The sequence below is a fragment of the Fusarium venenatum genome, assembly GCF_020744135.1.
Source record: "Fusarium venenatum strain MPI-CAGE-CH-0201 chromosome Unknown EDB82scaffold_1, whole genome shotgun sequence".
Lineage (NCBI taxonomy): Eukaryota > Fungi > Ascomycota > Sordariomycetes > Hypocreales > Nectriaceae > Fusarium > Fusarium venenatum.
The window spans coordinates 5,261,786-5,287,979 of NW_027072129.1; the positions used below are offsets into that span (position 1 = coordinate 5,261,786).

At 46.6% G+C, this 26,194-nt stretch overlaps 10 protein-coding genes and 1 non-coding gene across 11 annotated transcripts; 5 read left to right on the top strand and 6 right to left on the bottom strand.

Annotated features, from left to right (window-relative positions):
- Nucleotides 1–1,563: 1,563 nt before the first annotated feature.
- EDB82DRAFT_471278 (uncharacterized protein) lies at nt 1,564–2,890 on the top strand (the record flags this gene model as incomplete). Its single annotated transcript, XM_025730444.1, has 3 exons — nt 1,564–1,784; nt 1,843–2,092; nt 2,150–2,890. The coding sequence occupies 3 exons, from the start codon at nt 1,564–1,566 to the stop codon at nt 2,888–2,890; spliced, it is 1,212 nt and encodes a 403-aa protein (XP_025589568.1).
- Nucleotides 2,891–3,381: 491 nt separating this feature from the next.
- EDB82DRAFT_571499 (uncharacterized protein) lies at nt 3,382–7,690 on the bottom strand (the record flags this gene model as incomplete). The annotated part of the gene is made up of 11 exons (XM_025730442.2): nt 7,350–7,690; nt 6,918–7,291; nt 5,933–6,870; nt 5,521–5,881; nt 4,734–4,929; nt 4,471–4,656; nt 4,259–4,424; nt 4,183–4,203; nt 4,010–4,136; nt 3,702–3,952; nt 3,382–3,539 (listed from the first exon to the last, which is right to left on the bottom strand). Exons 1-11 carry the CDS (start codon nt 7,512–7,514, stop codon nt 3,382–3,384), a joined length of 2,943 nt encoding a protein of 980 aa, XP_025589567.2. The 5' UTR covers nt 7,515–7,690.
- Nucleotides 7,691–8,118: 428 nt separating this feature from the next.
- EDB82DRAFT_51016 (major facilitator superfamily domain-containing protein) lies at nt 8,119–10,193 on the top strand. The gene is made up of 7 exons (XM_025730440.2): nt 8,119–8,476; nt 8,526–8,583; nt 8,633–8,919; nt 8,970–9,383; nt 9,436–9,647; nt 9,700–9,871; nt 9,922–10,193. Exons 1-7 carry the CDS (start codon nt 8,303–8,305, stop codon nt 10,156–10,158), a joined length of 1,554 nt encoding a protein of 517 aa, XP_025589565.1. The 5' UTR covers nt 8,119–8,302; the 3' UTR covers nt 10,159–10,193.
- Nucleotides 10,194–10,560: 367 nt separating this feature from the next.
- EDB82DRAFT_487058 (acyl-CoA N-acyltransferase) lies at nt 10,561–11,595 on the top strand. The gene is made up of 3 exons (XM_025730439.2): nt 10,561–10,750; nt 10,800–11,279; nt 11,329–11,595. Exons 1-3 carry the CDS (start codon nt 10,649–10,651, stop codon nt 11,353–11,355), a joined length of 609 nt encoding a protein of 202 aa, XP_025589564.1. The 5' UTR covers nt 10,561–10,648; the 3' UTR covers nt 11,356–11,595.
- A 236-nt stretch (nt 11,596–11,831) lies between these two features.
- Nucleotides 11,832–13,189, top strand: EDB82DRAFT_487059 (uncharacterized protein). Its single transcript, XM_025730438.2, has one exon. It carries the CDS (start codon nt 12,157–12,159, stop codon nt 13,072–13,074), a length of 918 nt encoding a protein of 305 aa, XP_025589563.1. The 5' UTR covers nt 11,832–12,156; the 3' UTR covers nt 13,075–13,189.
- A 274-nt stretch (nt 13,190–13,463) lies between these two features.
- On the bottom strand, nt 13,464–15,154 carry EDB82DRAFT_440974 (xylanase). Its single transcript, XM_025730437.2, has 2 exons — nt 14,466–15,154; nt 13,464–14,417 (listed from the first exon to the last, which is right to left on the bottom strand). The coding sequence occupies exons 1-2, from the start codon at nt 14,732–14,734 to the stop codon at nt 13,670–13,672; spliced, it is 1,017 nt and encodes a 338-aa protein (XP_025589562.1). The 5' UTR covers nt 14,735–15,154; the 3' UTR covers nt 13,464–13,669.
- A 692-nt stretch (nt 15,155–15,846) lies between these two features.
- Nucleotides 15,847–17,493, bottom strand: EDB82DRAFT_487062 (uncharacterized protein). Its single transcript, XM_025730436.2, has 5 exons — nt 16,837–17,493; nt 16,714–16,787; nt 16,632–16,666; nt 16,411–16,583; nt 15,847–16,356 (listed from the first exon to the last, which is right to left on the bottom strand). The coding sequence occupies exons 1-5, from the start codon at nt 17,430–17,432 to the stop codon at nt 16,302–16,304; spliced, it is 933 nt and encodes a 310-aa protein (XP_025589561.1). The 5' UTR covers nt 17,433–17,493; the 3' UTR covers nt 15,847–16,301.
- EDB82DRAFT_571505 (uncharacterized protein) lies at nt 17,473–18,669 on the bottom strand. Its single transcript, XM_025730435.2, has 3 exons — nt 18,488–18,669; nt 18,353–18,434; nt 17,473–18,292 (listed from the first exon to the last, which is right to left on the bottom strand). The coding sequence occupies exons 1-3, from the start codon at nt 18,522–18,524 to the stop codon at nt 17,845–17,847; spliced, it is 567 nt and encodes a 188-aa protein (XP_025589560.1). The 5' UTR covers nt 18,525–18,669; the 3' UTR covers nt 17,473–17,844.
- A 619-nt stretch (nt 18,670–19,288) lies between these two features.
- On the bottom strand, nt 19,289–20,473 carry EDB82DRAFT_543448 (Intradiol ring-cleavage dioxygenase; the record flags this gene model as incomplete). Its single annotated transcript, XM_025730434.1, has 2 exons — nt 19,289–20,049; nt 20,101–20,473. The coding sequence occupies 2 exons, from the start codon at nt 20,471–20,473 to the stop codon at nt 19,289–19,291; spliced, it is 1,134 nt and encodes a 377-aa protein (XP_025589559.1).
- A 2,299-nt stretch (nt 20,474–22,772) lies between these two features.
- On the top strand, nt 22,773–24,605 carry EDB82DRAFT_51140 (uncharacterized protein). The gene is made up of 5 exons (XM_025730433.2): nt 22,773–23,247; nt 23,294–23,315; nt 23,362–23,678; nt 23,726–24,109; nt 24,161–24,605. Exons 1-5 carry the CDS (start codon nt 22,991–22,993, stop codon nt 24,522–24,524), a joined length of 1,344 nt encoding a protein of 447 aa, XP_025589558.1. The 5' UTR covers nt 22,773–22,990; the 3' UTR covers nt 24,525–24,605.
- Nucleotides 24,606–24,979: 374 nt separating this feature from the next.
- On the bottom strand, nt 24,980–25,073 carry EDB82DRAFT_t56. Its single transcript has one exon. It is a non-coding gene; the product is annotated as a tRNA-Ser (tRNA).
- Between the last annotated feature and the right edge of the window lie 1,121 nt (nt 25,074–26,194).

The following is a 26,194-nucleotide window of genomic DNA, read 5'->3' on the forward strand; positions in this document are numbered from 1 at the left end:
TATAGCATTGGGTAATTTCCACATTTTCCAATCGGAGAATACTGCCAAACTAAAGTCGGATCACCTACCCAGTTGATGTAGAATTATCATAGTGCCGAGACATAATCACCAGCCTCCTGATATTAAGCGTCTTACACGCTGCGTTCCGTCTTATACCCTACGCCTGGAAGAAGATCCCTGGCAGCGGTAGATCCGGTACGCAGCATAATCTGAGGGCTAGTTCCATCAGTTTGGCCAGGGTCTGGTGATCACATGTTCCTGAAAGACGCCACCGTAGATGAAACGCCAAGATAATGTGATAAAGCGTTTCTCAATCCAGTTCACTACAGCCGAGACTAAAGATATGCACGTCCAAAGCGTTTGCAGGATCCGCGGTAATTCTTCCCCGCCAGCAAATGGATTGACGCTTCCTGTACAAGTCTGCGAATGCAACTGCAACGGCTTTGCATAAGAAGTAATATTCAACATGGAAGGTGCTATATAGCAGAGTGACATATTTCTAGGGTTAATAAAGTCGAGTCGCACGTCAACTGGATCCAGCCATGATTCGCGAGGGGGGGACGATCTACATGTCGATCAAGGAGTTCGGATGGAACTATGACCAGAAAGCGGGTTTTATGTCTTTTGTCTTCTGTTGAATATAATTTTTTTTATTGGATATTAGCCCCGAACTCTCCCCTCAATTATCTATGGATTCAAAACACCAGACACTCGGAACAGTTTTCTTGTTTTCCCCGCGGGTACTAACGGGAATGGCACACTTTCTGTTAGTCTCGGGCATATTCTCAGATATGGATACCTTTCTCCACTTGACGGGACAGTTCCGGATCTTCGCTCAGCCATCGTTTGTACTAATAAAAGCCCCGTTGATTGATATGGATATGAATAGAATGGTAGCTTCAGCTCAAGTTCATGATTTTCAAAAAGGGGCTCACTTATCATATCATACCATCAACTGAGCCTTATTCCCCTGAAATATTTATCTCAGCAAATGCGCCGCTGGTGTACCTTTCTCCTGCAGATAAACCCCTGTCACTATGTGAGCGTCTCCTAGAACTCCCTGTTCATTCTACAGGATCACAATCCTAAATCGGATTAGATCTTGGTCCATTGAACCCCTGCCTCGGTTCAAGTGTATGTATAAGGTTTAGACGGTACTCCACACTCACCACGCGCTTCTGTCTTGACCCTGGCTTTTTTGGTCATTGGTCCGAGGTTAATTGCCGTCAGTTCAAGTCAATGCCTTATAGCCACCGTTGAATGGTTCTGCACGATACCCCAATTGTAAGGTACTTTGGCAGATTCTTTATCCATGATAGTCGTGGGGTCTGACAGAGAGCCAAGACCACTCATTTCCTTGTCCTGCACTTGGGACCTGTTGATCATGCAAGTCAACTTGACGAAAACCCTGGTTAAGGGGACTCACATGCAGTATATAGTTCAATCAGATTCTACTTGATCATCTCTCTTCACTCACCGGTTATTCAAGTCACAATCACCAGAGTTGAAACCTGAGCAATCCCTGTCCCTCGTTTGTCCTGTTCCCCTCATTCTTTCATCATCATGCGTGCCGGATTTCTTTCCCTTGTGGCACTCAACGCTATCAGCGTTTTGGCTGCCCCCAAGCCCACCACAATTGATGCCTCTGCTCCTGAGGTGACAAACATTGATGAGATCGCTGATCTTGCTGCTGCTGCCTACAAGACTGCCCAAGAGCTTGCTGGTGGCAAAACCAAGCGTGCCAACACTTGTGATTGGAGCAAGGTCCGCGTTCGACGAGAATGGTTAGTCTGGATGCTACTGCATGTCATGCAGAGTAAGCACGATACTAACTACCGGTAGGAACACACTCTCCAAGAGTGACAAGCAGGCTTACATCAAGGCTGTCAAATGTCTCCAGTCCAAACCTGCCAAGGGTCCTGCAGAATTTGCCGCTGGAGCCAAGACAAGGTTCGATGATTACGTTGCTTTGCACCTTAACCAAACCAATGCCATACATTATACTGGCAACTTCCTCTCGTTCCACCGCTACTATACTTGGTTGTATGAGGAGTCTCTTCGAAACGAGTGCGGCTACAAGGGAACTCAGCCTGTAAGCACCCCAACAAAATGATGACAACTTACTTTGGTTACTAAAATGCTTTAAAAGTACTGGGACTGGTCACTCACTGCCATTAGTGGCCTCAAGAAGTCTCCCATCTTTGATGGTAGTGATACATCCCTCTCTGGTGATGGTGAGAGCATTGGCAAGACCCCCGATATCGTTCTTGGAGCATCCAGTGGTCTGCCTCCCGTGTACCTCGAGACCGGCAATGGAGGTGGCTGTGTCACGTCAGGTCCCTTCAAGACCATGAGTGTCAACCTTGGCCCTGCAGCCCTTGATCTTCCTGGCGGGTTAGTCCAGTCCAATCCTCGCCCGCTCGAATACAACCCTCGCTGCCTCAAGCGTGACTTGAGTGACTCGGTCAATAAGCGCTTTGCAAACGCTACTTCTGTCCTGAACAATATTATCAAGCCCCAGAATGTCTTAGACTTCCAGATGCAGATGCAGGGCGTCCCCGGCACTGGAGACATTGGTATCCATGGTGGTGGTCACTACGCTCTTGGTGGTGACCCTGGTCGGGATGTCTATACCTCCCCTGGTGACCCTGCCTTCTACCTTCACCATTCCATGATTGACCGTGTCTGGTGGATCTGGCAGATGCTTGACACCAAGAACCGTATCAATGGAAAGGATGCTCTTGCAGGCACAAACACGTTCCTCAACATGCCTCCCAGCGCTGATACTACTTTTGATGACACCATCCATATGGCCTGGCTTGGACCTGATAAGCAGATCAAGGATCTCATGAGCACTCAATCTGGTCCTTTCTGCTATGTCTACCTGTAGACTGCGATATTATTAGATGGGAAAAGATTTCTTTTTTCTTGCGCTAGAACGCTTTAATTACATCATAATAATACCACACGATTTTTAACTATAATCAACTTCGCCGTTGTCTTGGTATTGCCATGTTGCAGGATTTAGATCTACCACGATACCCGCGGGTAATTATTCGCTTTCGCTTAAGTAATTGGCCCAACAACCTAGATGAAGTCACCAACACAGAGTTGTGCAACCCTGTAACTAGTCGCATCATAGTGGAGCGTTGAGGTTCGCCAAGGAAGGTGTTCCCGGTCTAAGTCTATGGATGAGTGTTTCTACAGAGTACGTGTCTATCGGCTTGATTTCTACTATAGGCTGCTCGACTTGCCACCTTAAACCAACTGCCTATATGAGTATCGGTTCCTAACCAGATCTAAAGCGCGTGGATTTCACTCCGTAGCATGTCCCCTGCAATGCAACCACATTATCCACAGCGCCAAGTTTTATTTGCTCCTCTACGGGCCGAGCCCTGATGCAACAACATTCCCCGCGGGAACGATGATCCCTGGCATTTTCGTTTTATCCAATGTCACCATAGCGGGGTGGCTTGAGAGGCCTGGAGCTATACCAAGACGTTTTATAATCGTTTGAGCCTGGGATTCGAGTTTCTTGGCTTTAGAGGCGTTTCAAGGATATGATGATCTGAGTTCATTTGATTCGCCGGTATTCGATGTATTATCAAATCGTAACAATGAAGGGAAGACTTCGCCAAGCGAACCTGGAGATAACAAACAAGACCTTTATCTTTTGGTGTAATCGTAAAAGCCTCGCCCACTCTTGATACCCAGGTTGCCTTCATCTAGGAACTTCTGCAGAAATTCCTGGGGTTCACTCGGAATATTCCCCCTTGCATCAGCATAATGCTGCTCTATGTCCATAACAACGTCTAGACCGACCAAATCCATCTGTTCAAATGGTCCTTTGGGTGTCTTTAGAACTCCTTTGAAGATACCATCGATTTCTTCAGGAGTTGCGACGCCTTCTGCTGCTGTGAGAAGAGCTTCTCTCTTGATAGCTGCCCATATTCTGACGAGAAGAATTATTAGTCATTGAAGCTACTATGATCCGGTACCAGGGACTTACCTGTTATAGATGTACCCCATCGATGGCTTCTTGACGTGAAAGGGAGGAAAGCCATGGGCTTTGCATTGCTTCATCATTAGATCAACATGCGAAGGATCTGTGGTTTCGTGACCCATGATCTCGATTTCTGAACCAGTTAGCATGATTTCTTTACTTCAGAGTTTATTGTATACCAGGTACTTCAGGTGGCCAATCTATAAATTTTAACATCAACAGCAGTTCCCCGAAAAAATATTTGTCTTCACGTACAAGAGTGAGCGCTCAGGAACCGACTCTCATGCTTCAAGTTAAGACCCTTCAAGATCTCGGAGCAGGAGTAACTGCTAGAGTTTGAAGCAATAATCGTCTGTTTCGGGGCGATGGAATCTAGCTCAGATATGACCTTTTGCTTGAGGTCAAGTCGCTCAGGGACACACTGAAAAATCAGCACCTCTTCGATTCGGACAGAGAAGCTCATTTACCTCTACCACTAACCATGCGGCTTGGAGAGCCTCAGATAGTGTTTCTCTTGAATGGGTAATTATCTTTCCCCATGAAGCGTTTTCTTTGTTGGAACTACTTCGAAATTCATCAATAGCCTCAATGCTGGCCTGGAGCTGAGCCTCTTGGTTGTCGACCAGATGGACATCATTGCCTGTGCTTGACCACTGGAGAGATAGCGTGTCAGCTCTGAGATTGAGAATATGAGCCGTTTCAATTTCGCATCGTGCTTTCAAGTACTGACCATAAATGCAAGGCGTCGTCCTTGTGTCCCAGCACCGATAAGGGTGACGTGTTTCCGAGTAAGTACCATCGTATCGAGTTGTGCTTGTACTGAGATGCAAAGATTTCTTTCGTCGAAGAAGGTGAAGTATTTACGCGTGAAGAGACACCCTGAACAAAGAAGCCAGAAAACATCGTCATTTCGGATCCGATTGACACTGTGGCAAACAAGCCCTCTTCATTTTCTTCTCTAAGTTGTCTGTAGTCGGATCCGACGATAGAAGAAAAAACAGGATAATCGTACCCGAAGAATCAGCTGTGATGTCGGTGGCTGACTCGCTTCTGTTAGAGTTATTTTTGCCCTTTCGCCGTGCGGAATCTGTCCTTGGGCTAGTGTGAATCTCGTTTCTCGTTTCTACTTGTCGAGAGAGCGAAATGACAAGCTCGGTCCCATGTTAGCTATTTTCTATGTTCTGAATCTACTAGGCTTCGAGTCCCACTTCCGCCTTGGCAAGCCTTCGCTTGAGGATAAATATTCTGTTTCAATAGCGCAGAAGTCGAAAGAACGTGATATCGCTAGATGAGTTTGATCAGCTAACTAGACTATGGCGTTCAATTATAGACTATATTGGCTGAATCTTGTATCATGTAAGAGAATAAGGCTGCTTTATGAGCTCTACCTTTTGTGACAAAGCTGCACGCCGAAAAAGCCATTATGCTTTAAAAGCCAAAATCATCAAATATTGGCTGAAACCGTTGAAAACTTTGCTATCGCGGCTTGAACAGATCTCGAACTTTGTGGTAAGTACTTTAAAGTTTGTTGCAATGTCGAAAGTAAACTCTGATACGTTTCTTCCGTGATCTTGCCTACTCCAAAATCACGATCAATTGCCTTTCGTAGTAGCTGCACCCCAGCAACTGCATGATGCGGATAGGGATCAATTGACACGATCGGTATTGTAAATACTGATCTCCCTCCATTTTGGGAATCGTCGAGGGGCCTTTTCAGTGTAAAGGTATTATGAAGGCCAAACGCCAGTGTGTTCATGACTGTGTTCTCGGCATCGATGCTTATGTCCGTAATATCCTGCAATAGATCTTGACGATCGGTGGCTTCGATGATATCGACTAGCATTAATATGCTGAGGTGGTAGTGAAGCATAAGAGAGACTATTTTATCAGTCAGTGCGGCGTCTTCTATCATATATATACTGTACTTACACCAACGCAATTTGGTCTTTTGACCAAGAAACGGCATTCTCTTGTGACACTCGTCCAAAAGTGGACGGTAGATGATACCAAACTGCTTTATGGAATCCACCACAGCGAAATAGGCCTTTCGTACCTCGGGCTCCTCGTGACCATCACGCAGCGCTTCCTTGAATATCGCAGTCAACTTCCATCCGAGAAGCTTCCAGGAGGCACCAGCAGCAATTATCTGATTCGCCCTCTCATCTGTCATGTCGGAGCTTGCTTGACTCCACTGACGGGCATTTTCATCAAACATCTTGGCACAAGTCCTGACTAGACGCCAAGGGAGCTCGGACTCGAATCCGAATATGTTTGAAGACAACAAAGATCGACAGTTCAGAGTGAGGGACGCTGAGGTATCGAATGTTAGGGCGGCCCAGTATACGGTACTTTCGGCGTTGATGAAGCCAGAGGATTCGATTGATTCGGGTGTTGTGACGATGGTTTCTGATCTTAGTGAAGGGGAGACTTTGGAGCCACTAAATTGAAGGTTTCTTTGACGAGCTCGCAAAGTTTGAATTTGTTGCAAGGCAGCATGAACGCAAGCTTGGCCGGATATGCCGTCTGTCTCTTCTGCCTCCGAGATACCTTCGGGTATTGGTGTCAAGGCAAATAGAAGCAACGATAGCATCGATCTGTAGGACGGTCGGTTAATGACACGCAGCATGTCTCTTCGGGCATGTCTCCAAAGCAACTGTACGAGATGACAGTGATTCTCGTAAGGTTCTGCTTCAGAGGTCACGGGAAGCCAACGCGCAGCAAAGGCAGAAATGGTGCTTTGCAGAGACTGTTCAGCATCCTCACCTCGACCAACTAGTTGACTGTTGCCCGAGTCTACTATGCACCCATCGAGATGGCGACAAAGATCAGATATACTGACGTATTTGTCGGCTAGGTTATGACCAAACCTTCAAAATGTCAGTGTTGACTTGAAAGAGAGTCATTTGATACGTACAAGAACGGACAGCTATAGCTACCCATCCAGGAACCAAATACAACCTCAAACCCTTCTCTGTACAAGGTGTCGAGCCATCGTGTATCCAGTACCTCCATACTGGCATTGCCCACATGGCCCCTAGGCGGGCTTGTGTACCGTGATGGTGGCACTGACTCTAGGGGGGCCGCCGAAACGGTTGAACTGTCGCCAGAGATAGCGATATCTGCTTCAAAAGTAGAAATATCATCTAGGGTCGGCTGTCGAGAAGTCTCTGTACCATGGCTAGCTTGTGTTGAGGATGTATCACTTATTGGTCGCGAAGTTGTCCTTCGACTTCGACGGGACTTCCCCTTTGCACTCGAAGAAGTATTTGCTCTGGCATTTTCAAGCCACTATACGATTGAACATCCATTAGCCCATGATGCTGTATGGTACTGGATTAGTACATACCTGGAAAGTACATGTTTGGTTCCGGTTCCGACATCGTGTGCATGGCGAAGAAGGGTCTCCAGGTGGATTGTCGGGGTTTCTTTGAGCGTCACACGCTACACGAGATCGGCGGCATTCATCGCAACTGGAGAATTGAGTACGACTTGTCACAAGGCGAGTTGGCATGATTGGATCGCTATAGTGGAGGTCTTTTCATCTCGAATTAGGCAAGGATGAATTGTGATGAGTAGAATCGGATCCGGAAGATGATGATTAGGAAAAGAAACAGGGAACTGGGGCTGGCATTTTGAGATGCGGGGTAACGTTAGTGCATGCTGATCACCGAGTTCACTAAATCTGGGGTATCGTCACTGTGCTTCAGTGGACCGAGGGTTTAACAGTCTTAAGCTTGGCCTGGGCAAATGACAAACGATACCAGTTTGGCGGTAGCCTCAAGGTTGTTGGCAATTTTAGTCTTGGACGAGCCCTTGCATCGAATGGAATGATCGCCGCCACTCTTAGTTTAACGCAATTGCAATATGCTGGTTGGGGCCATCGGAACCGAAGCACCACTACAGTTAAACTTGACGAGAACCATGACAGCATGACTCAACTCATGCAACTCAATGACAATGGCATCGGAACCGATCCCTACCGCTACCCTTTCGGTCCTCTTTTATTCTGTGTCTAACCAATTCCGCCCTTCCCTTGTTGCAGTTTCGTTTACGCCGTCTCCATCTGCCGCTTGCTCCGCCCACAAGCCTCTTACGGTTGTAACACTGCGTCTTTTGTGATCCTTGTTTTACGTTAAACATGAGATCTGCAATACAAATAGCTGAATTTTGCGGGGAAATCATGGGGAAGACAAGGGGCAAGCTCCGACGTACTTAAAGACGTTGATCATCCACAATTCCATGTTTTTTTGAACCTTCAGATCAAGCTTCAAACAGTTTCAATCCTCAACTGTTCCAACGATGGCACCTTATTCTACTCCCCCTAACGAAAAGGCTGAGGTCTTGGAGGCAGAGACAGCACCCAACCGACATCATGATGGAACACAAGTTGGCCGCATTGATGCTATGGCCACAGCACCCGGGGTAACACTCGAGTCTTTTTCTCACCTTGATGAGAAGAAGATTTTGCGCAAGGTAATTCTATGTCACCGCCACAGGCGAACCCAGCTAATTGTCATCATAGATGGACATGCGCTTGATCCCCATGCTAGCACTTCTGTATCTCCTCTCATTCCTCGACCGTACGTCATCACCGGCCCTACCCCAATACCAAGCTAACCTCGTTCTCAGGAGGAAACATCGGAAACGCGAAAATCGAAGGCCTCCAAGAAGATCTCAACATGACCCCCGACCAATACAACTGGTGTCTTACCGTCTTCTTCTTCACATACGCCGCCTTCGAAGTTCCATCCAACCTCCTCCTCAAAAAGCTCCGACCCAGCGTTTGGCTTCCCATTATCATGATTGCTTGGGGTGTTGTGATGACGTTGATGGGTATTGTCCAGAATTACACTGGTCTTCTTGTCGCTCGCGTCTTTCTCGGCCTTACCGAGGCTGGTCTTTTCCCAGGCGTTGCGGTAAGTTCAACAATTTTTTTTGGCTTTTTCGGATTACTGATAAGATTTAGTACTACCTTACCATGTGGTACTGCCGACACGAAATCCAATTCCGACAAGCCCTTTTTTTCTCGGCTGCTTCTATCGCCGGTGCCTTTAGCGGTCTTCTCGCCTTCGGAATTGCAAAGATGGACGGCGTTGGTGGTCTCGAAGGATGGCGCTGGATCTTTATTCTGGAAGGGATCGTCACTGTTATTGTTGCCATCTTTGCATTTTGGGCTCTTTACGATTTCCCCGAGACCGCAGGTTTTTTGACTGAAGAAGAGCGTGCCTTTGTTGTTTTCCGACTTAAGTATCAGGGTCAGCAAAAGGCGGCCGGTCAGAGCCAGTCTCGTGTTGCGCAGAGTGATGAGTTCAAATGGGCTTATGTCTGGGATGCATTCAAGGATTGGCAGATCTGGGTCAATATCTTTGTGTACTGGGGAGTGAGTCTAACTTGTACATGACGGTTTTGAAGTTATACTAACAGGCCGGCAGATTGTTTGCCCACTCTACGGAATCAGCCTCTTCTTGCCCACCATTATTCGAAACCTCGGTTACAGTTCGAGCACTGCTCAGCTCATGACTGTGCCCATCTACATCACAGCAGCTATTCTGGCTGTGGTTGTGGCATGGACTTCGGATCGAGTTGGAAAGAGAAGCCCATTCATCGTGGCATTCCTCTGTGTCATGGTTGTTGGTTTCTCAATGTAAGTCATGTCTTATTATTGCACCATTCATTCACCTCTAACTTTTGTGCAGGTGTATTTCTACTCACAACCCAAAGGTTGTCTATGGTGGAGTTTTCATTGCAGCTTGCGCCATTTACCCAGCCTTCCCTGGAGTTATTACATGGCTGGCCAACAATCTGTCGGGAAGCTACAAGCGAAGTGTCGGTATGGCTATCCAGATCGGTGTTGGAAACCTTGGTGGTGTAAGTTATTGTTCTTCTCCGAGTCAACTCGACCTTTCTAATAATTCCAGGCCATGGCATCCAACTTTTATCGGCAAAAAGATGGTCCTCGGTATATACTAGGCCATGCTTTGGAACTTGGCTTTATTGGCGCAGGAATCATCGCCGCTCTTATCTTGATCTTTAGCTACAGTCGCATCAACAAGAGCCGCGATAGCAGAATGGCGGCCGGCGAGCACGAGACCATATCGGAAGAAGAACTTTCAGCCAAGGGAGATAAGGCTGTGACCTGGCGATACATGCACTGAGTTTCGATATTGAAACAACTTTCGATATATAGTGCGAGAAGAATATGCTTCGTCCCATTTTGATACATACTACCAGAATCCGGTTGAAACTAATGTTTGCTTAATTTTGGCACAATTTCCATTAAAGGCATCATAATCGTAATCTTCGCAGAGCCTCAGTCTTGATATAATGTTTTTGCACTGATGCAGACTTTGACTTGAGCAAATCCCCCGCCTGCTAAGATTTTTAAAAGAGTTTACCTGAATCATATGTTTAATTTTGGGGTCTATTGTAACATATGTGCCATTGTTCGTCTATATACTTTCTTGCAACTATCATCCTGTTTTGGCTTCGTTTATCCTCATGGCGATCAGTCAAAAAGCACGCCCTTAAATAGACTCTAGCCCCGCACAACCCCGCCTTCTTCCATCAACTTCGGCCGGATTGTCTAGTATTGAGATCATTAAAACTCAAACATCTTTCTCCAATTGCTTTGAAAATCTAGAAAAGATGACACTATACGTTAGAGAACTCAACGTCAACGACCTGGAGCGGTCACTAGTCGTCGAAACTGCTGCGTTCCCACCAGCTGAAGCAGCAACTCGCGAAAAGGTATTTAGATCCACACGAGGATGAAAAATGATCTCACGCTTGTTCATAGATCGAATACCGCTTGACAGTATGCCCTGAGCTATGTATGGGTTTGTTTCTACGCGCCGGGACCAGTCTACCATCAATCATCCCTCAGGACATACCCTTCATTGAAGAGCCTGGATCCGACGACGATGCGCTCCTAGCACACGTCATATCCACTAAATCCACCAACAAGCCCGTCAGAGACGAAGATATGGATTACCCTCGCAATTGGAAGTCCGACTCTCAGGGTGACTTCGACGTTGGCCACAAGAGAAACGGAAGAACAATTGCCCTTCACGCACTTGCTGTGTCTCCCGACTACCAGAGGTCTGGTTTGGGAAAGGCTATCATGCGGGAATACATCGAACGAATGAAGAAGATGGATGCGGCAGACAGAATATCAATCTTGACGTACGACCGGCTTGTGCCATATTATCAAAAGCTTGGGTTCGAGCACTACGGCAAAAGCGAGTCCGAGTATGCTGGCGTCGCCTGGCATGATCTAGTAAGCGAATCCTGCGTATTGGCAAACTGCCGTTCTAACTTTTTCATAGTCCTACATTATCTCTGGTTCTTCATAGATAGGCTAGGAAACATGGAGGTTCAATCAACTTACCTACAGCCGTTGACGACACAACACATGAAGGGAGCAGTTGAGAAGCGTTGATGGTTCCTCATGATTGAAGAACAATTGTTTCAGACAATTGTAAACAGGACAGCGAGATCGCATTCGAGCAATAGCCCTGCCTAGTGGGTAGCAGAAAGTTAGCCTCTCGAGTCTTAGGGCAGGAAAATAAACAGCCTAAAAGTCTGGTCTTAGTCGCATAAAGTGATCTACTAATTTCGTCTCTTATGCTAACAGCGGCTATTGTTTCTGGCACCTTGAGGCTTGCCTACTCTATTTCTATCTTACTCTTGTAAGCCACTAAGTTTATTACCATTCAGAGTCCATTATCTGAATTTGCTGTCGTGCTGGACTTCCAGCCCTAGCGCATAGAAGCCAACATTAAATTAAGCGTAGAGTTCGAGATAAGGTTATTAGGTGGGTTCCCATCGAGGAAGAAACCTTGCCCACCTACACCGTCTTTGTTAGTTGCATTTATGAATTCTTCAGTGTCATGCTAATGAAATTGTGCGCAACTATTGGGGGAAATTTACTAGTAATCAAAGTCGTGACGCTAAATGGGTTTCAGCCTTTTCAGCTGGATCCCAAATCTAGTTGGTTCTGGATGATGAACAAGGATACACCATGCTCAAACGGCTGACCTGATCTCACTATAAGACTTTACAAATGGCTCAAATACTCTTCATTTCCACATAATTCATTTGATCTCGGTCGTCATCTTTAGTCTTCTTTGATAACACCCGTTGTTCACGTAACTATGCGTGCCATACCTTCAACACTCATCAGCCTAGGCCTCTCAACCTTGGCAGCTGCATCTGATGAAGATGTCGTCTCATTCCCCGCCATTGGCGAAGTAGACATCGTGTTTCCACGATCGGAGGAAACGTACGCAGCAGAAGCACCATTTCCTGTCATCTTCGGCCTCCAAAACGCGCCAGTTTTGACCACTTTTAGCGGTACCCTGAACTGGGAGCTTGACTGCGCTTACACGCTATTTGGCATCGGTAGGCTCTACTTGGACTTTCTACCCGACTCGGAGCCATATTACTTTCTCAACACCAGTCAAGCCATTGCTGATGCCGACGAAGACCAGTTCCAGTACTGGCGCGGTGAAGAAGATTCTTGCATCCTCAAGTGGGATTTCCGATGGACAACTGTCTGTGAACCGCGGTCTGATGGCAGCGTTCTGTTGAAAAACAACCAATTCCAACGTTCAGGAAACGTCACATTCACTCTTCGTCCAGGCGCAAAGACTGCTCGCAAAGCTATTACAGAATACGAAGGTTGCGCTATTGGGGGGACTGCGATCAAGCTTGAAAAGAACCACACAGTTGGCTGTCCCATCCTTGCGGAAGATGCGTCGCCAAAACCAAAGCCTTGCAACCTTGACGTCAAGAAGGCTCGAAGTAGTCTTGCGGCTGCCGTTGTAAAACCTACTACGAGCTTGACTGAGATCCCTAGCAAGACTACCGATTCAGGGTCGAGGGTCACAGGCACGGGAACAGATAATGCTTCTGAACCTACGAGTACTAGCGGGACTCAAAAGACAAACGGGGATGATAGCGGCGTCGATAGTGATAACGGGGCACAGGGTCACAGCATTGCTGACATCGGTGGACTTTTGGCTGTATTCATCACTGTCTCTGGTAGTATCATCCTTCCATTATTCTTGTAAGAGGCATCTCGATGTTGTTGTGTCAGCGAGCATAGTGATGCCTGCTGGCTGTTAACAGTAGTAAAAATCCTGAGGCTTAGGTTTAGGATGCAAACAAATAAACATCATAAAAGCCTGTCTAAAATAACCTAAAGTGATTTAGCTGTGCGAGGCAAGCCTGCTAACAACGACAAGACGGCCAAGATAAACTAGTAGGGGTCAGCTACAGAATGCTTGCAGATTGAAGTCTGGGCGAAACAAAAACTGGAGTTGTTTGCATGGGTGTGAGGCAAGATCTCGGCAGGATCTACATACCATAAATTGACTGTTCAGATAAAGCGATAAGTAGTAGTTCATGTACGTACAAGGAGCATGGCTGCAGATAGATCACTTGAGCATGGGGACATTTTATGTGGCTGCAGGATCTGCAAGCAAATATTTCATATGTACAAGAAATAAATACGATTCCTTTCACCTCTATGCAAAAGGCACAAGAAGCTAACAACCATCATCCAAACTTGACAGCTCTCAGGTAGTCTGACTTAGTTCTATCCACGCGCGTTTCCTGATGGATAGGAAAGCCAGTACCCGATTTTGTGCTCGACAGGTTTCCACTTTAGTTGCTCTGGCAAGATTCGCCAGCGGCCTGCTCCTGCTGGGGCTGGGCACCTCCCTGCTGGAAGGGGTTACCGCCCTGCTGCTGGCCGTTTCCAAAGCTAGGCTGCTGTTGACCGTTACCCTGGTCCTGTCCCTGACCCTGTCCTTGGTCCTGTCCCTGACCGGCACCGGGCTGCTGCTGGCCATTGCCGGCATCACCCTGACCGTTTCCAGCACCAGTACCAGCACCAGCGTCACCACCGTTACCAGCATCGGGCTGAGTAGCGTTACCGTTACCAGCACCAGTGTCAGGCTGAGCAGAGCTGTCACCACCAGTGGAGGCACCACCACCGGAAGAAGCACCGCCCTCAGAGACAGTCATGTGGGAAGATCCACTGCTGAAGTAACCCTCAGTAGCGAGAATCTGGTAGTCGTGGGTACCGAGCTTCATGCCGTTCTTCTCCCAGGCGTCGAAGTGAGCACCAACATCGATGCTACCAGTGGATCGGTGGTCCTTGCGAACGGACCAGTACTGCTCAAAAGTCTGTGTACCGTCGATGGAGGGAGCGTTGGTACGGGTCTGGGTGAAGATGTCGTAGGTGCTGCCATCGACCTCGACAGTTCCCTTCTTCTGAGCTCCGGTGGAGGGATCGTAATCACCGAATTGCTCAACAATGTAGTACTCGATCAGAGGGTTTTTGGTCCATCCGTAGACGGAGAGGTAGCTGTTGCCGTTGGGCTTGTACTCTCCCCCGTAAGAGATGGTTCTAGAGATGTCAGTATGATTTCGTAATTGATGTTGAAGAATGACCTACCGAGCCTTTCCAGGGCTCCAACCCTTTCCACCGACGACATTGCCACCAGTCTGCCAAGACATGGTGTAAGAGCCGCCAGGGCCGTTCTCGTAGGTAGCCTCAGCACCGCCATCAGACCACCAAGAGTAGTAGAAACCATCGTGAGTACCGGAGCTGTTGGGGGTACCGCCTCGCTTGGCAAGCTTGGAGAAAAGGCCTTCGGGAGAGGGCGCGGCGATAGAACCAGCTACGAGCGACAGCCCAGCGAAGACGGAAGTGATGCGAACCATTTTGGTAGAATAAGATTGATTCCTGAATCAAGTTGAAAGAAAAGAATGTATAAGAGTGAATAGAAAGCGAGTGATGGTGAGCTGAAAGGATGATTTGACAAAGAAGAGGCAGAAGAAATAGTACATATATAGTCTAGAGAAGAAAGTCCCATGTTTCATGAGGTTACTGAGGCTGAAACAACTACCGCGTGCTTACCAGGGCGGGCCGAAGTGCCGATCGGACCATGTTAATGAAGGAGGATCGACTTGATAATTTTTCCGTCCGTTAAGCGACCGACTTGGCGGTTTATTCATGTTTATGAAACAGTGAAATCAATGCGTTGGTGCCTGTCAGCGAAGGAACATGAATCGATCATGGGCCGAGAATGCCGATATGTCAAGGAAATATTCATGCTCTGGCAGGCCTTGTGGCGATATTCCCCCCGGCTAAATGTGATTTCGAGATCTTCTGTAGTATTTTAATCTTGGCGTTGGTTAATATTGAACATCATCACCTCATACCTGAGGCTTGATGTGAGAATAATGTTTCCATCATCGGACAACTCTATCGTGTTTGCTGTTTTGAATGCATCTCTTGTTTTGTATCGAAACAAGTTGACAAACAGAAAATAGGTACCAACTATGGCACGACTTGTGTCGTTTCCTGTCAACCAAACTCAATTTTATTGTGCTTCACGTCGAGCTTAACCTAACCATGTTGAGCCACAATTAATTTCGATTGAAACATAGCGTAACCGTAGTCGACGACGCGTCTCGGGACTTTTACCCACCTTGGCATTCGATAAACCTTGCTTAACTTGAAACATGACGAAAAGCCAGGACCAGTTGTCAAAGTTGGATTGTTTCAGGTGCAGTAACCGGACATGAGGCTATTTTTGACCAGTAGCCTTGAAAACCGAGAAGGAAAAGTGACGATGTTGATTGGCATTAGAAACATGTATCTGTGATGCGATTGGATGGAAATAATACCGTTTTCGTTAAACATTCATGAGATTAATAGATTAATGGCGCTGTCATTGGGGATTATCTGACAACCTGTAATATGGAAAACTGATATAGCCATTTAACCGTAAGGCATGACATTGGCAACGGGCACCTCGACAATTAATATGGATAAATACTAGGTAAACTTTCACCAACCAAGGTAATCTATATATGTTAAACCTCAAGGTAAAATTATCCAAAGGAAGAATAAGCTTTGCTAATATTTAGCCTAAGATATAAAAGCGGAAGCTTCCGTTGTCTCTCCGAAATCCACAACATCACATTCAGCTCAGGCTTCGACCAAATACAGGTCTTTGCGCTCAAGACTATAGCCGAACTGTGACAAACTACGGATGCCCTGAGAACAACCCTTGTTTTTCCAACGAGGCCCGAGCAATTGAGTGGTCCACGAGTCCATCAATAGATCGGCTAAGTCAAGGATTGTAATGATCTTTCTCTATCCAAGTCTGCTTTACTGTCCAAGGTCTCTGTCGTGTTCTATTCCCTGCTCTAGTTACGTTATCATTTTGATCCATTGTGTCAATGCCAATGCTCGTCATCACATCTTTCCCTGTAGCTTTTCTCATCCTGTGCTGTTTTTCTGACTTGGTACTTTTTCCCCAACGTAGAGCAACACCCTGATATTGTCAGTTCGGATCATATCAGAAGTCATCTTCCAGAACGCTACTCACCATGAAATCCTCCAGTACGGCTTTCCATTCAAGCTCTTACACATCCCCCTACTCCCATCATTCTCAGGCGCCACGTCTGCGCAACACCAGCCATCATCCGCAAAGTCAAGGGATTTTTCACGGAACAGCTTTGCAGCGAGTGTCTTGGCGAGTCCTCGTCGACGATATGGTTCCTGGACATAATCAGCTTCCATTTATTCAGTCAGCCTTTGTATACTTACTTCACAGTGAAGACTGATCAGTGAACCGTCGAAACCTAACCCAATTAGAGCCGAGCCGCATAATAACGATTGGAGACAATACCCAGAAAAGCCCAAGACACAGGAGTCCCATCCTCGAGCTTGATCATCAAACTTGGCATACGACGCAGGACTTGTCTAAAACAATCCATCAGTAAGACGCTTACAGCGAGCTGTCAAGACCTACACAGTCCTGGGGATATCAGTTCGCGAGATGACAATCCGACAGTCATCCTCCGTTGCCACCCCCCATTTCATACCCTCGGGCAACTCTACTTCGTTCTTTGGTATATCCTCGTACTTGAATAGCCACTTGTCGTATGCTCCTGTTTCGCGCGGTTCTACTCGCCCTGTTTTGTACAGAAGCTCACGAACAGAGTCATGAAGCGTTCCAAGCAAGACAGCATCACCATATACAAGTTCTCGGCCGTAATCCTTTGCAATCTTGATACTCTCTTGCACAATCTTGTCGAGCTGCTTCTCGTAGATGGCTGTGTCACTCGTCGTAGCTTGGTCGGGGTGTTCGTAGGTCGAGTAGATCCATGCCTGTGTGTCAGGACCACCCCCCACGTCAATATACATGGCCGTGAATCTCTCTGGGGACTCCTCATCATTCAGTTTGGAGTCCGCTGAAAGAATGATTCTTGCTGTTTCTCGTAGTCCCCCTTCCAAATTAGTGAATTGTAGTCGGCGCAGGAGGGGTAAGGTGTAAGGCAATTTGTTGTTTAAAAGTGTCAGCAACTCCGCTGGAACGGTAGAATAAACCTCGATAAAGTCAGCCATATTGATTTCTGTCCTCAACTTGGTTGTTTGATCAATTCAAGGGAAGTTGAGAAATTATGACTCCAACGTCCTGGGTACTAATCTACCAAGGCTAGATGAGTCAACCATTATCGCAAGGTTAAATATCGGTTATCTAATTACTCTGTGACACTATGGCACATAACAGAATAGTACCACGTCAAGAGTAACTTGGTAACAGACCCTTTTGGACTATACACTCCTCAATATTGAATAAACATTTTGGCGACTGAAACATGGGAGACAAAATTTGGGTTGGTCCATCCTGATATTCTGATCCACCTATCATTTGTAGCTCTCAGTATGCGCTCTGAATTTGTGAGACTTTAAAGGTGCAGTAGTTAGTCGAATCTCAATAGGTTTTCACTTCAAACTCTACAGGTAGAAGTTAATATTACAACCAAAATGACAATACAAGTCCACCTATGACACTGAGAATCCACGTAGCTGCTTCTGATTTCTTGAACTGGGCCTTCTTGTATCCAATACCCAAGTCAAACACCAGGTGCCGAATTCCATTAATGAAGTGGTACGAGAAAGGGAATCCCAGTAAACCAAACTTGATAGCTGCCTTGGCGACAAAGGGCAACGCACCGAAAGCCGTCACCAAAGCCGTAGAGTCAAAACCTAGTCCGAGGTAAGGAGCCACAGCGTGAGCGCCAAGTGTCAGGTACGCTGTGCCGCCTACGACGAGGCCAGTGATTCTGGTCCAAGCCGAAGCACTGAACCAGACTTGGCCGATTTTATAAATACCAAGGTTTGGAGTGACGGGTCGGTTCAGGCGCTGTTTTACGAGAATCTGTTGACCTTCTTCCGGCTTGAGTCTTGTGATGATTGGGGCTCTGAGGAAAGGTCAGGGCTCTTCGTTGAGTGATGAGGAGGATATTGGCTGTGAGACTTACTGTGATTGTTGAGACAGCAAACGAGTAAATATCATTCTGGCAGTGTTGCGACCGAGTATCATGCTTGGCCTCGCTGAAGTTGCTAATTAACAAATCAGTCATGGTGAGCTTAGTTGTTACAGAAAGGTTACGTACCGCGCATAGCAACGAGGCCAACTCTTTGGAAACTCATGTTTGCGAGCTAGATACGGGTCCAACTCAACACTCTAAAGTCGGAAGAGAATCTTTAGCAACTAATTGATCAGTGATCATCTCTATTAAAGAATCCGTCAGTTCATCTTTCCGTCTGGCTCAGCTCCGGAGTGTCCGGGGCTTATATACAGACGACATGACATGCTAGGTAAGTGGATCATGGCATCCGCATTCTTATTCCCGGTTCCCATACCCTCCTACGTCAATTATTCTCCAATCGGATTATCATGATTGTTCATATGTTGGTTAAAGTATGTATGGCGAGGCTCCATAAAGGTTCTGTGCGCCGGTACTCTATATGCGATGGGCCGGATATCAACATTGCGCCGGAGTCATATTACCAGCACAGCCAATTGATTCAATGATACCAAACCTGACTACTCTACAGAGGAGGGAATCCTTGTATAGTTATGGCAGACCGGAAAATGTTGTCAACACGTGAGCACAATTGCAGAATAGTTCTGGCTTTTTAACCGGATCACTATTTTGAAGAGACGTGTTGGTACAGGATAACAATGTAATTTATACTATCAAGATGCTCCTAAAATTTCCAACGCATTTCACCACTCTATAATAACAAACTCTGACTCAGTACCTGACTGAGAATTGTACATCAGCCCACAAAATCTTCCCTCCCTTGTCCTACGGCACAGCCGAACTCGGCAAGGCCGGGTAGATCGGCTAACAAAACGATGTACGGCAACAGATACCACCCGAAGACCACTCTGGTGTTCTTTTCCCGATTTACTCGGCATCAGCAGTAGCGGAAGGAGTAGATCCAGGAGGAGATCCGGAAGGCATTCCAGAAGGAGGGCCACCGGATCCGCCACCAGGGGCACCACCGCTGTTTTCGTTGGCAACACCACCCTCCTTGTAGTAGTAAGCAGCGGGGGTAACGGAGTTGGAGACGGTAGTGTTGATGCCGAAAGCGAGCCAAGCAAAGAGACCGTCGCTGACGCTGTCTCCAAGGAGAGTGTACTCCATGATAGGGTCGACACCGTCGGTGCTGAGCTCCTCTTTCAAGATACCATCATCCGCGTTGAGAGTAAGCTCTTGGGTGTTGGAAGCGTAGGGCTCCAGAGTTTCGACCTGAGAGATGAGATCCTGATCAAAGAAGGCTTGTCCCACATGGCTAGCATAGTTGTCGCTTCCGAGAGTGTGGTTGGCCAGGAGAGTGGCGTTGGTGTGAACCATAACATGGATGTGAGTCGCTCGGCTGGTGTAATGACCAGGGAAGATGGACTCGAATTGAGCGACACCATCACTGTCGGTCTTCTGGATTCCACGAAGCCAGGTGTTGTCGATGTTCGTCTCATCGGAGCTGTCGCCGTTACCGTTTGCAACGATGCCAGAGTAGACGCCGGTGGAGTTGCAGTGCCACATCTCGAGGTAGACGTTGGGAACGGGGTCGCAAGTCTCGACGTCGATGACTTGGTAGTCGAGGACGATGTTGAGTCCGTCTTGCTCTTCAATGATGTTCTCTCGGACGTACTCGCCAGCAACGTCTATCTTGTGTCAGTATTTGTGTCTAAAACATGGTTTGGGGTATATCTTACAGTAAGGACCTTGGGTGACTTCGGGAGTCAAGACACAAGAGTTGATGCTGGCAAAGAGGGCAGCGGCATCAGTGCACTCAGTGAAGCCTTGGTCGGTCTGGTTGTGAGAAGTGTTCAGGGCGTCTTCAGCTCTCTTCTTCAAAGCGCGCTTAGCACGAGCCTTGTTGACTTGAGCTGAGCGACGAGCGACATTTCGAGCTGCCACGCCACGAGCCTTGAGCTTGGTGGAGCAGTGAGCGAGAGAGGATCTTTTGACGGAGCTGAGAAAGTCGCGGCGCTCTGCGGCTTCATGGGCGATGTCGTGTCCGGGATGGGCTGAAGCAATGCTGGCTGCGAGAGCGAAGCTTGCGAGGATGTTCTTGATAGAAGGCATTTTGGTGGTAGTTGGTGAGGATTGGAGTTGTAGGTAGTTTCTGAGGAGTTTGGATGGTTTGGATGGAGAGAGATATCGATTGTTTCCGGGGGTTGTCTGCTTTTATGTTTCTTTAGTCGCAGGAGTTGTCCTTAGGTTTCTTGTTGATGAGATCCCACATGCCGTGTGGCCTTGCTCAACAGTACTGTCATTGTATCATTCAGAGTGAGGCGCATGGATATTTGCGGTGACTGACGCGTTACATCGAAGATATCGAAAACGACGATCTCTCCGAATGGAGTCAGTCGAATGCTAGTAAAGAAGCTAAACATGAAGCATAAGCATAGACGGCAACTAAGGGGAATACTACCGAGGATGGCATCTCGCATGACGCAGGGGTCGTCGTTGTCTGTCCTATGAGAAGACTTCAAAAGGATAACCGTGCGTGTCAGAGTACAAAAAGGTGACGACGATTGGTTGTTCGCCGTGGCTTTTTCTTGGTGTTGACACACGCAAGCTACCGAGCCTTGTGGGGAGTTCGGCTCCCACATCCCGAGTCCCGAAAGGCTGAGTTTACAGCCAAAGAAAGATGGGATTAAAGAGAGTTGCGACTGCATACTACGTATGTAAATATTCTTGTATTACAATTACTCCGATTGGACAATGGTAGAGACTGTTTCTCATGAATTTTCCAAAACTGGATTGATGCGGGATGGACAGGGATGGTGAATATGATCGACAATGTTTTTTGTTTCTGAATTGGATTGACAAATTACATGGATTCAGTGGTGGAACGACAAGTTATGCCTGATTTAGATAAATAGAAGCTTTCGCAAATTAAATTCTCATTAGTTTAGGGTAGGATTGTCGTGAAGGATTGTTGTGAGATTCCATGACAAACTCGCTTCTCCTCACAAGAGTCTGCCTTTATCTGCTTTGATATCCACAATCATCGGCAGATGGGAAAGAAGGAAACTAAACCTCCATTTGCCATGTGGGCTGTGCTGGATCCCCCAGTTTGTCTCCTTAAAACCATCAGTTTGGTGCGCCACATACCAAGTTCATGGATTCCTATCAAAGTCAAAACTGCACTAGAAGTTTCCAGATGCGGCTTCAAATGTTATCTAACTTTAGGACGGTAAATAATGTGATATCCAAGATTAGACTGGATAAAATAGTTGGGGCCAAAAGACCAACCCAAATAACCAAAATATGATCAAGTAATTTCGTCCTCTGTCGAGATTTCTGCTACCCTAGGGTCTAGACAGTGGATCTTGATTGTTCTCTGCCACCTCATTCCTCAGGCAGAGTTAATGCTCAGCCGCATTCTTGTCTGGGCGGTGGTTTCTTGGCCCTCGGTATGAGCGAGAACGTGCGGTGGCGCTAAGACTGAACCAACGCGTCGGTCCGCTTATCTAACTTGGCCATCAATTTCATTACTCTCGCGTGGGAGCTCCATAGCATCTCTGCCGTTCAAGATCCAATGGCCAAAGCGCAAGCTCTGCGGGATTTATCGGAGATATTGTATGTTAGCAACGGCGAGACTGCATTGCTTTGGGTGGCATATTTCGAAGTGCCTCAACGATTATTACTCCAGTCAATGAGCTATGACTATGGTTGTAGGTGGTCAGTCAATGTATCTCATTGTGTTGCTAATTGAAGTAATGCAACATATTCTCACTTTGCGGCCGCAGATTCTCCAAAACAATCCGTAAGGCAGCATTTTTGGACCCCTGATCACAAGCTACCCTAGTGGGTAACAGAAAAGTTGACTTTTAAGCTTTGGGCTACAAAAATAAATAGCCTAAAAGGTATGATCTAAATTGCATAAACTCGGCTACTAATTTCGTCTCTTATGCTTCTTGTGGCCATCTTTTCTGATACCCTGATGCCACCGAATTCTGTTCTGTTACGCGGGGAACCGGCTAGATCATTGGGGTTTAGGAATGGTGGCTTTTCAAATGAGGGACGCAATGCAAGGATGTACCAACGTGCACTTCTCCAGAGTGTTACCTGCCAATTGGACTTTGATCTAGACAAGGGAGACTTTTCTACCGTTCCCTCCTTGCACGACGCGCCACGAGGCACAGGCAGTAGTTGATACCTCGGTTAGAGACAATTGACGAATGAGCAGCAACAGCGATCAATCAATAGTCAGTGCGGATGCACCTGTTTTGTCACTGGCACCATTTTGCTCGAAGCCATGTCTTGAACTCCCCCAGCTACTTTGACCCGGGTTCACAGTCGAGTTTCCCCGACAAGAGATCTATCGATGCAAGTGGCCCGCTAGGCCTGCCAAGCTCATCACATCTGGTAGAGTTTGAACCTATTGCCTAGCGGCTTACCACAGCTGAGAACCATTAGTCTCAGTTCCAGATTCAATGGAAGCCGGGTAAAAGTGTGGTTATCAACAGAAGAGACATGGCTTGTTAGAATTCCTTAAAAGCCGACCCTGCCTTACCCGCTACTCCCGTTCCCAGGGATCTTTCCCATCTTTTTTCTTTCTTTCTCCTAGCCATCTGATTGTTTGATATCAAAATGTCTATCTCTGAAGTTGACAAGTACCTTTGGTTGGCGTACTGCAAGGCAGTACAAAATGCTGTCGGTGGTCTGCCGGGACACAAGCCTGCCCTATTCTTTACCAAGAAGGCTCAAAAGGCACCCGTTGCATCGCCGGATGTTGATCCAGCCTATACAAACTATGGCATCAACAACATCATCAACAGTTTTCTCCAGACAAATGATCTATTCTTCGACCCATCTCACCACAAGACCTATACACAATGTCTGCTTGAGTAAGCAAAGCGATCCAAGGGTGAGACTAAGCTAATATAAAACCAGGTATCTACTCTCAGTCAAGATCGTATGTATTCTTTATCAGAGATACACGTATTTCTAACAGACGTCAGGGCGACGGAAACCAGACTCGCATAACTATGACAGGACGGACCCTAACCAGCGCACTTGATCAAGCTCTGCGTGAAAGAGAGCGTGCGCTAGACAAGTTTGAAAAAGAAGAAGGTTATGGATTAACTGGCGAAGAAGACTTTTCCCAGTGGTGGCCCTCGCACGCACCGGCATATTCTGCTGCCAAGTCAAAGGTCGACGCTGTGGCTGCAGACTATAAAGCTCTCCTCCTTAGCACTGGAGGCCCAGCTGCTAGTCAGCTTGCGAGAGATTTCAACAGAATCATCCAAGCTTTAATTGGCGGACAATCTGTTGATGGGTAAGTATCAAACATTCAATAGGTTGAATATCATCTAACGCTTTTAGAATTACCATGCCAGCTTGCCATGCATCCGCTGAAATCACTCGAGAACTCCTCGAGAAAGATAGAACACCACATGCCATCACATATGTCCCCGAGTTCATCTCTCCACAGTATACATATCAGATTGAGCACTGGATGAACGGAGTTGGCGACGGTGACTCTTCTACACAGATAAATGTCACAGATGGAAAGCATGTCAATGAGTTTGACTTTGGCCATGCTGCCACAGATGGTTTTTCTTACGGTCCGTGGCTGTCATTCTCCAGTGGTAAAGGAAGCACGAATGAGAAGCCTTTGTCTTTTGGTTCTGTCGACACTGATACGAACCTCGATGTTCAATTCTCATATGACGAGATTCAAACTGTCGCGGTTCCAGCTGGTGACTGGTAGGTTTTACAACTTTCACACCCAAATATAGCATACTCACTACTTGACAGGAATGTCCCCAGCCCTGGTCGACGATACCAACTTTCAAGCACGGCCTCGGAGGAGTCTCGCAAGCTTGCCTTCCCAGATTACCTCGTCGTGGTAAGAAATCTCGGTTTCAAGATCAGTATTCGAGACGACAAGCTTGCTAGACAAGTCGATGACATGTTTAAGCAAGCCAAGGAGTCAGGAGGCTCTGTGCGTGTCTTTGGTATACCTGCTACTCCAGAGGGCGATCCTGACAAGGCTACCGAGGATAATGCGCACATCGCCGAGTGGGATCGAGGGAGTGGAATGCTCTTGGTTCGGCCTACGACTGATGCGGGTTTCGCTTCTGTCGTAGCCCTTGTTGGTGAGCTTAATATCAGTCAGTAGCAGGAATCCAGCATCTAGCTTAGTATATTGTTATAACCGTGATTCATTATTTCTATCAATACTACCCATAATTTGTCTTGATGTTAGTTTTATTCATCGAGGATTTCGACCTCAAGTATCAGATAACAAAAAACCAAGACATTTTGCCTAGAGAGGCTTTAGACATCACTCTACGCTTAATAATTGATGTTGAGAAAGAATCTGTAGGGTTTAGTTTGCTGAGATTGTACGATAGTTGGTCCGAGAATCAAAACGCCATTGCTACTCCATACTGCACACTGACACTGTTCCACAACAACAACTGAGCACTGTTTGACTCGGAAACGACCCACTGTTATCCTTTCTTCTTTATTAAGTGTCTGTTTCCTCGTTTCAGACCCACCAAAATCTCACCGCTTGCAAAAAGCTAGTCTGGAACCCACAACACCATGGATGCACATCATAAAAAGGTATCTCGACAACGGCAGGATTCGAACCTGCGCTCCCGAAGGAAATCGCTTTCAGGTTAATTTTTCGAGGCGATCACGTTAACCACTCCGTCACGTTGCCTTGCTTTGATGGTGTTTTCAGATAATAAATTTTGATATATGCCAAGTATCACGACAACCAGCCGCTTGACCCACTCAGCCACCTCTGTGAAGGAGACACAATCCTTTCCTGGATATATAGGCAGTTAAAAAACCAATTTACTTGAATGTATGGTATGCCTGGGGCGTTTTGTGTTGATTCCACCACTCTGTGGATTTGATATTAACCTAGTGGATAGACAGTCACATTTATTTATTTTGGCATATACCTCCAGGTTCATCGGAGTTTCTAACAACCTGAGGAGGCATATACTGAAATAGACACAGAAGTAGACTTATGTTAGCATTTTAGTTATAAAATTAACATTTAACTGAAAGGTTTAAACTGGAATTATGCTAAGATTCAAGTGTTACAAGTATAGAGCGCATACTGAGAGCTACAAATGATAGATAGGTCAGAATATCAGGCGGTTAATCACCTCATCGCAGGCGAGGATGCCGACACTCCGCCCGAGGAATAGAGCAAGAACTAAGAACAAAACTGCAAAAAGTAAATTAGCCAATCCAGGACTGGAATCTGTCATTTTGATTATTACACTCTATTGATATATATCAGGTGCGGATCTGGTTATTGCGGTAATCTAACGAGTTGGTAGTTCGTGACACTGCCGTACACTTGAACTTCATAACTGGTTTTCTTCTCCACCTCTGGAAGAAAGAGCCAAAGCTTGCCATTGCATCTAAAGCGTCTCCCAGTCCATTCATATTGTTGTCTTTGCTGTCTTCTACTTATTTCTTTTTAATACATGTATGGCTGAGTGATATGGACTGCTTAGTGAGATCGCATGTTACCTCATTAGAGATATTGTTGCTATTGGTAAATTGATTCTATGGCGTCAGGTAGAATTATCATATAGGGTGGGCCTCAGCTTGTTCAATACGTCTTTGAGAGCTGTGCCAATTATCGCTGACTGGCCTTGCGTCACTGAGTACATTTCGATGTCTGGAAACAGTCCCATATCATTTAACCGCAACCCGATTGCAAGAATCTGGAAATCCATGAACTGATAGATTGGAAAATGCTTCGATATTGCTTCCTGTTCATTGGGTAATGTATCGCAGTATTGTGCAGAGACAATAACG

Bases quoted from the DNA above. Each gene is read 5' to 3' on its own strand.
- EDB82DRAFT_487058 (XM_025730439.2), top strand. From the start codon at position 10,649: ATGACACTATACGTTAGAGAACTCAACGTCAACGACCTGGAGCGGTCA. The intron at 10,751-10,799 runs GTATTTAGATCC...GCTTGTTCATAG, and splicing joins AAGCAGCAACTCGCGAAAAG to ATCGAATACCGCTTGACAGT. The intron at 11,280-11,328 runs GTAAGCGAATCC...ACTTTTTCATAG, and splicing joins GCGTCGCCTGGCATGATCTA to TCCTACATTATCTCTGGTTC.
- EDB82DRAFT_487062 (XM_025730436.2), bottom strand. From the start codon at position 17,432: ATGGCTGACTTTATCGAGGTTTATTCTACCGTTCCAGCGGAGTTGCTG. The intron at 16,667-16,713 runs GTATTGTCTCCA...TAATTGGGTTAG, and splicing joins TGTGTCTTGGGCTTTTCTGG to GTTTCGACGGTTCACTGATC. The intron at 16,357-16,410 runs GTGAGTAGCGTT...TGACAATATCAG, and splicing joins CCGTACTGGAGGATTTCATG to GGTGTTGCTCTACGTTGGGG.
- EDB82DRAFT_571505 (XM_025730435.2), bottom strand. From the start codon at position 18,524: ATGAGTTTCCAAAGAGTTGGCCTCGTTGCTATGCGCG. The intron at 18,435-18,487 runs GTACGTAACCTT...TTTGTTAATTAG, and splicing joins TGGCCTCGTTGCTATGCGCG to CAACTTCAGCGAGGCCAAGC. The intron at 18,293-18,352 runs GTAAGTCTCACA...ACCTTTCCTCAG, and splicing joins TTGCTGTCTCAACAATCACA to AGCCCCAATCATCACAAGAC.
- EDB82DRAFT_51140 (XM_025730433.2), top strand. From the start codon at position 22,991: ATGTCTATCTCTGAAGTTGACAAGTACCTTTGGTTGGCGTACTGCAAG. The intron at 23,316-23,361 runs GTATGTATTCTT...AACAGACGTCAG, and splicing joins ATCTACTCTCAGTCAAGATC to GGCGACGGAAACCAGACTCG. The intron at 23,679-23,725 runs GTAAGTATCAAA...TAACGCTTTTAG, and splicing joins GGCGGACAATCTGTTGATGG to AATTACCATGCCAGCTTGCC.
- EDB82DRAFT_487059 (XM_025730438.2), top strand. From the start codon at position 12,157: ATGCGTGCCATACCTTCAACACTCATCAGCCTAGGCCTCTCAACCTTG.
- EDB82DRAFT_51016 (XM_025730440.2), top strand. From the start codon at position 8,303: ATGGCACCTTATTCTACTCCCCCTAACGAAAAGGCTGAGGTCTTGGAG. The intron at 9,384-9,435 runs GTGAGTCTAACT...ACAGGCCGGCAG, and splicing joins ATATCTTTGTGTACTGGGGA to ATTGTTTGCCCACTCTACGG. The intron at 9,648-9,699 runs GTAAGTCATGTC...ACTTTTGTGCAG, and splicing joins ATGGTTGTTGGTTTCTCAAT to GTGTATTTCTACTCACAACC.
- EDB82DRAFT_440974 (XM_025730437.2), bottom strand. From the start codon at position 14,734: ATGGTTCGCATCACTTCCGTCTTCGCTGGGCTGTCGCTCGTAGCTGGT. The intron at 14,418-14,465 runs GTAGGTCATTCT...TGACATCTCTAG, and splicing joins TGGAGCCCTGGAAAGGCTCG to AACCATCTCTTACGGGGGAG.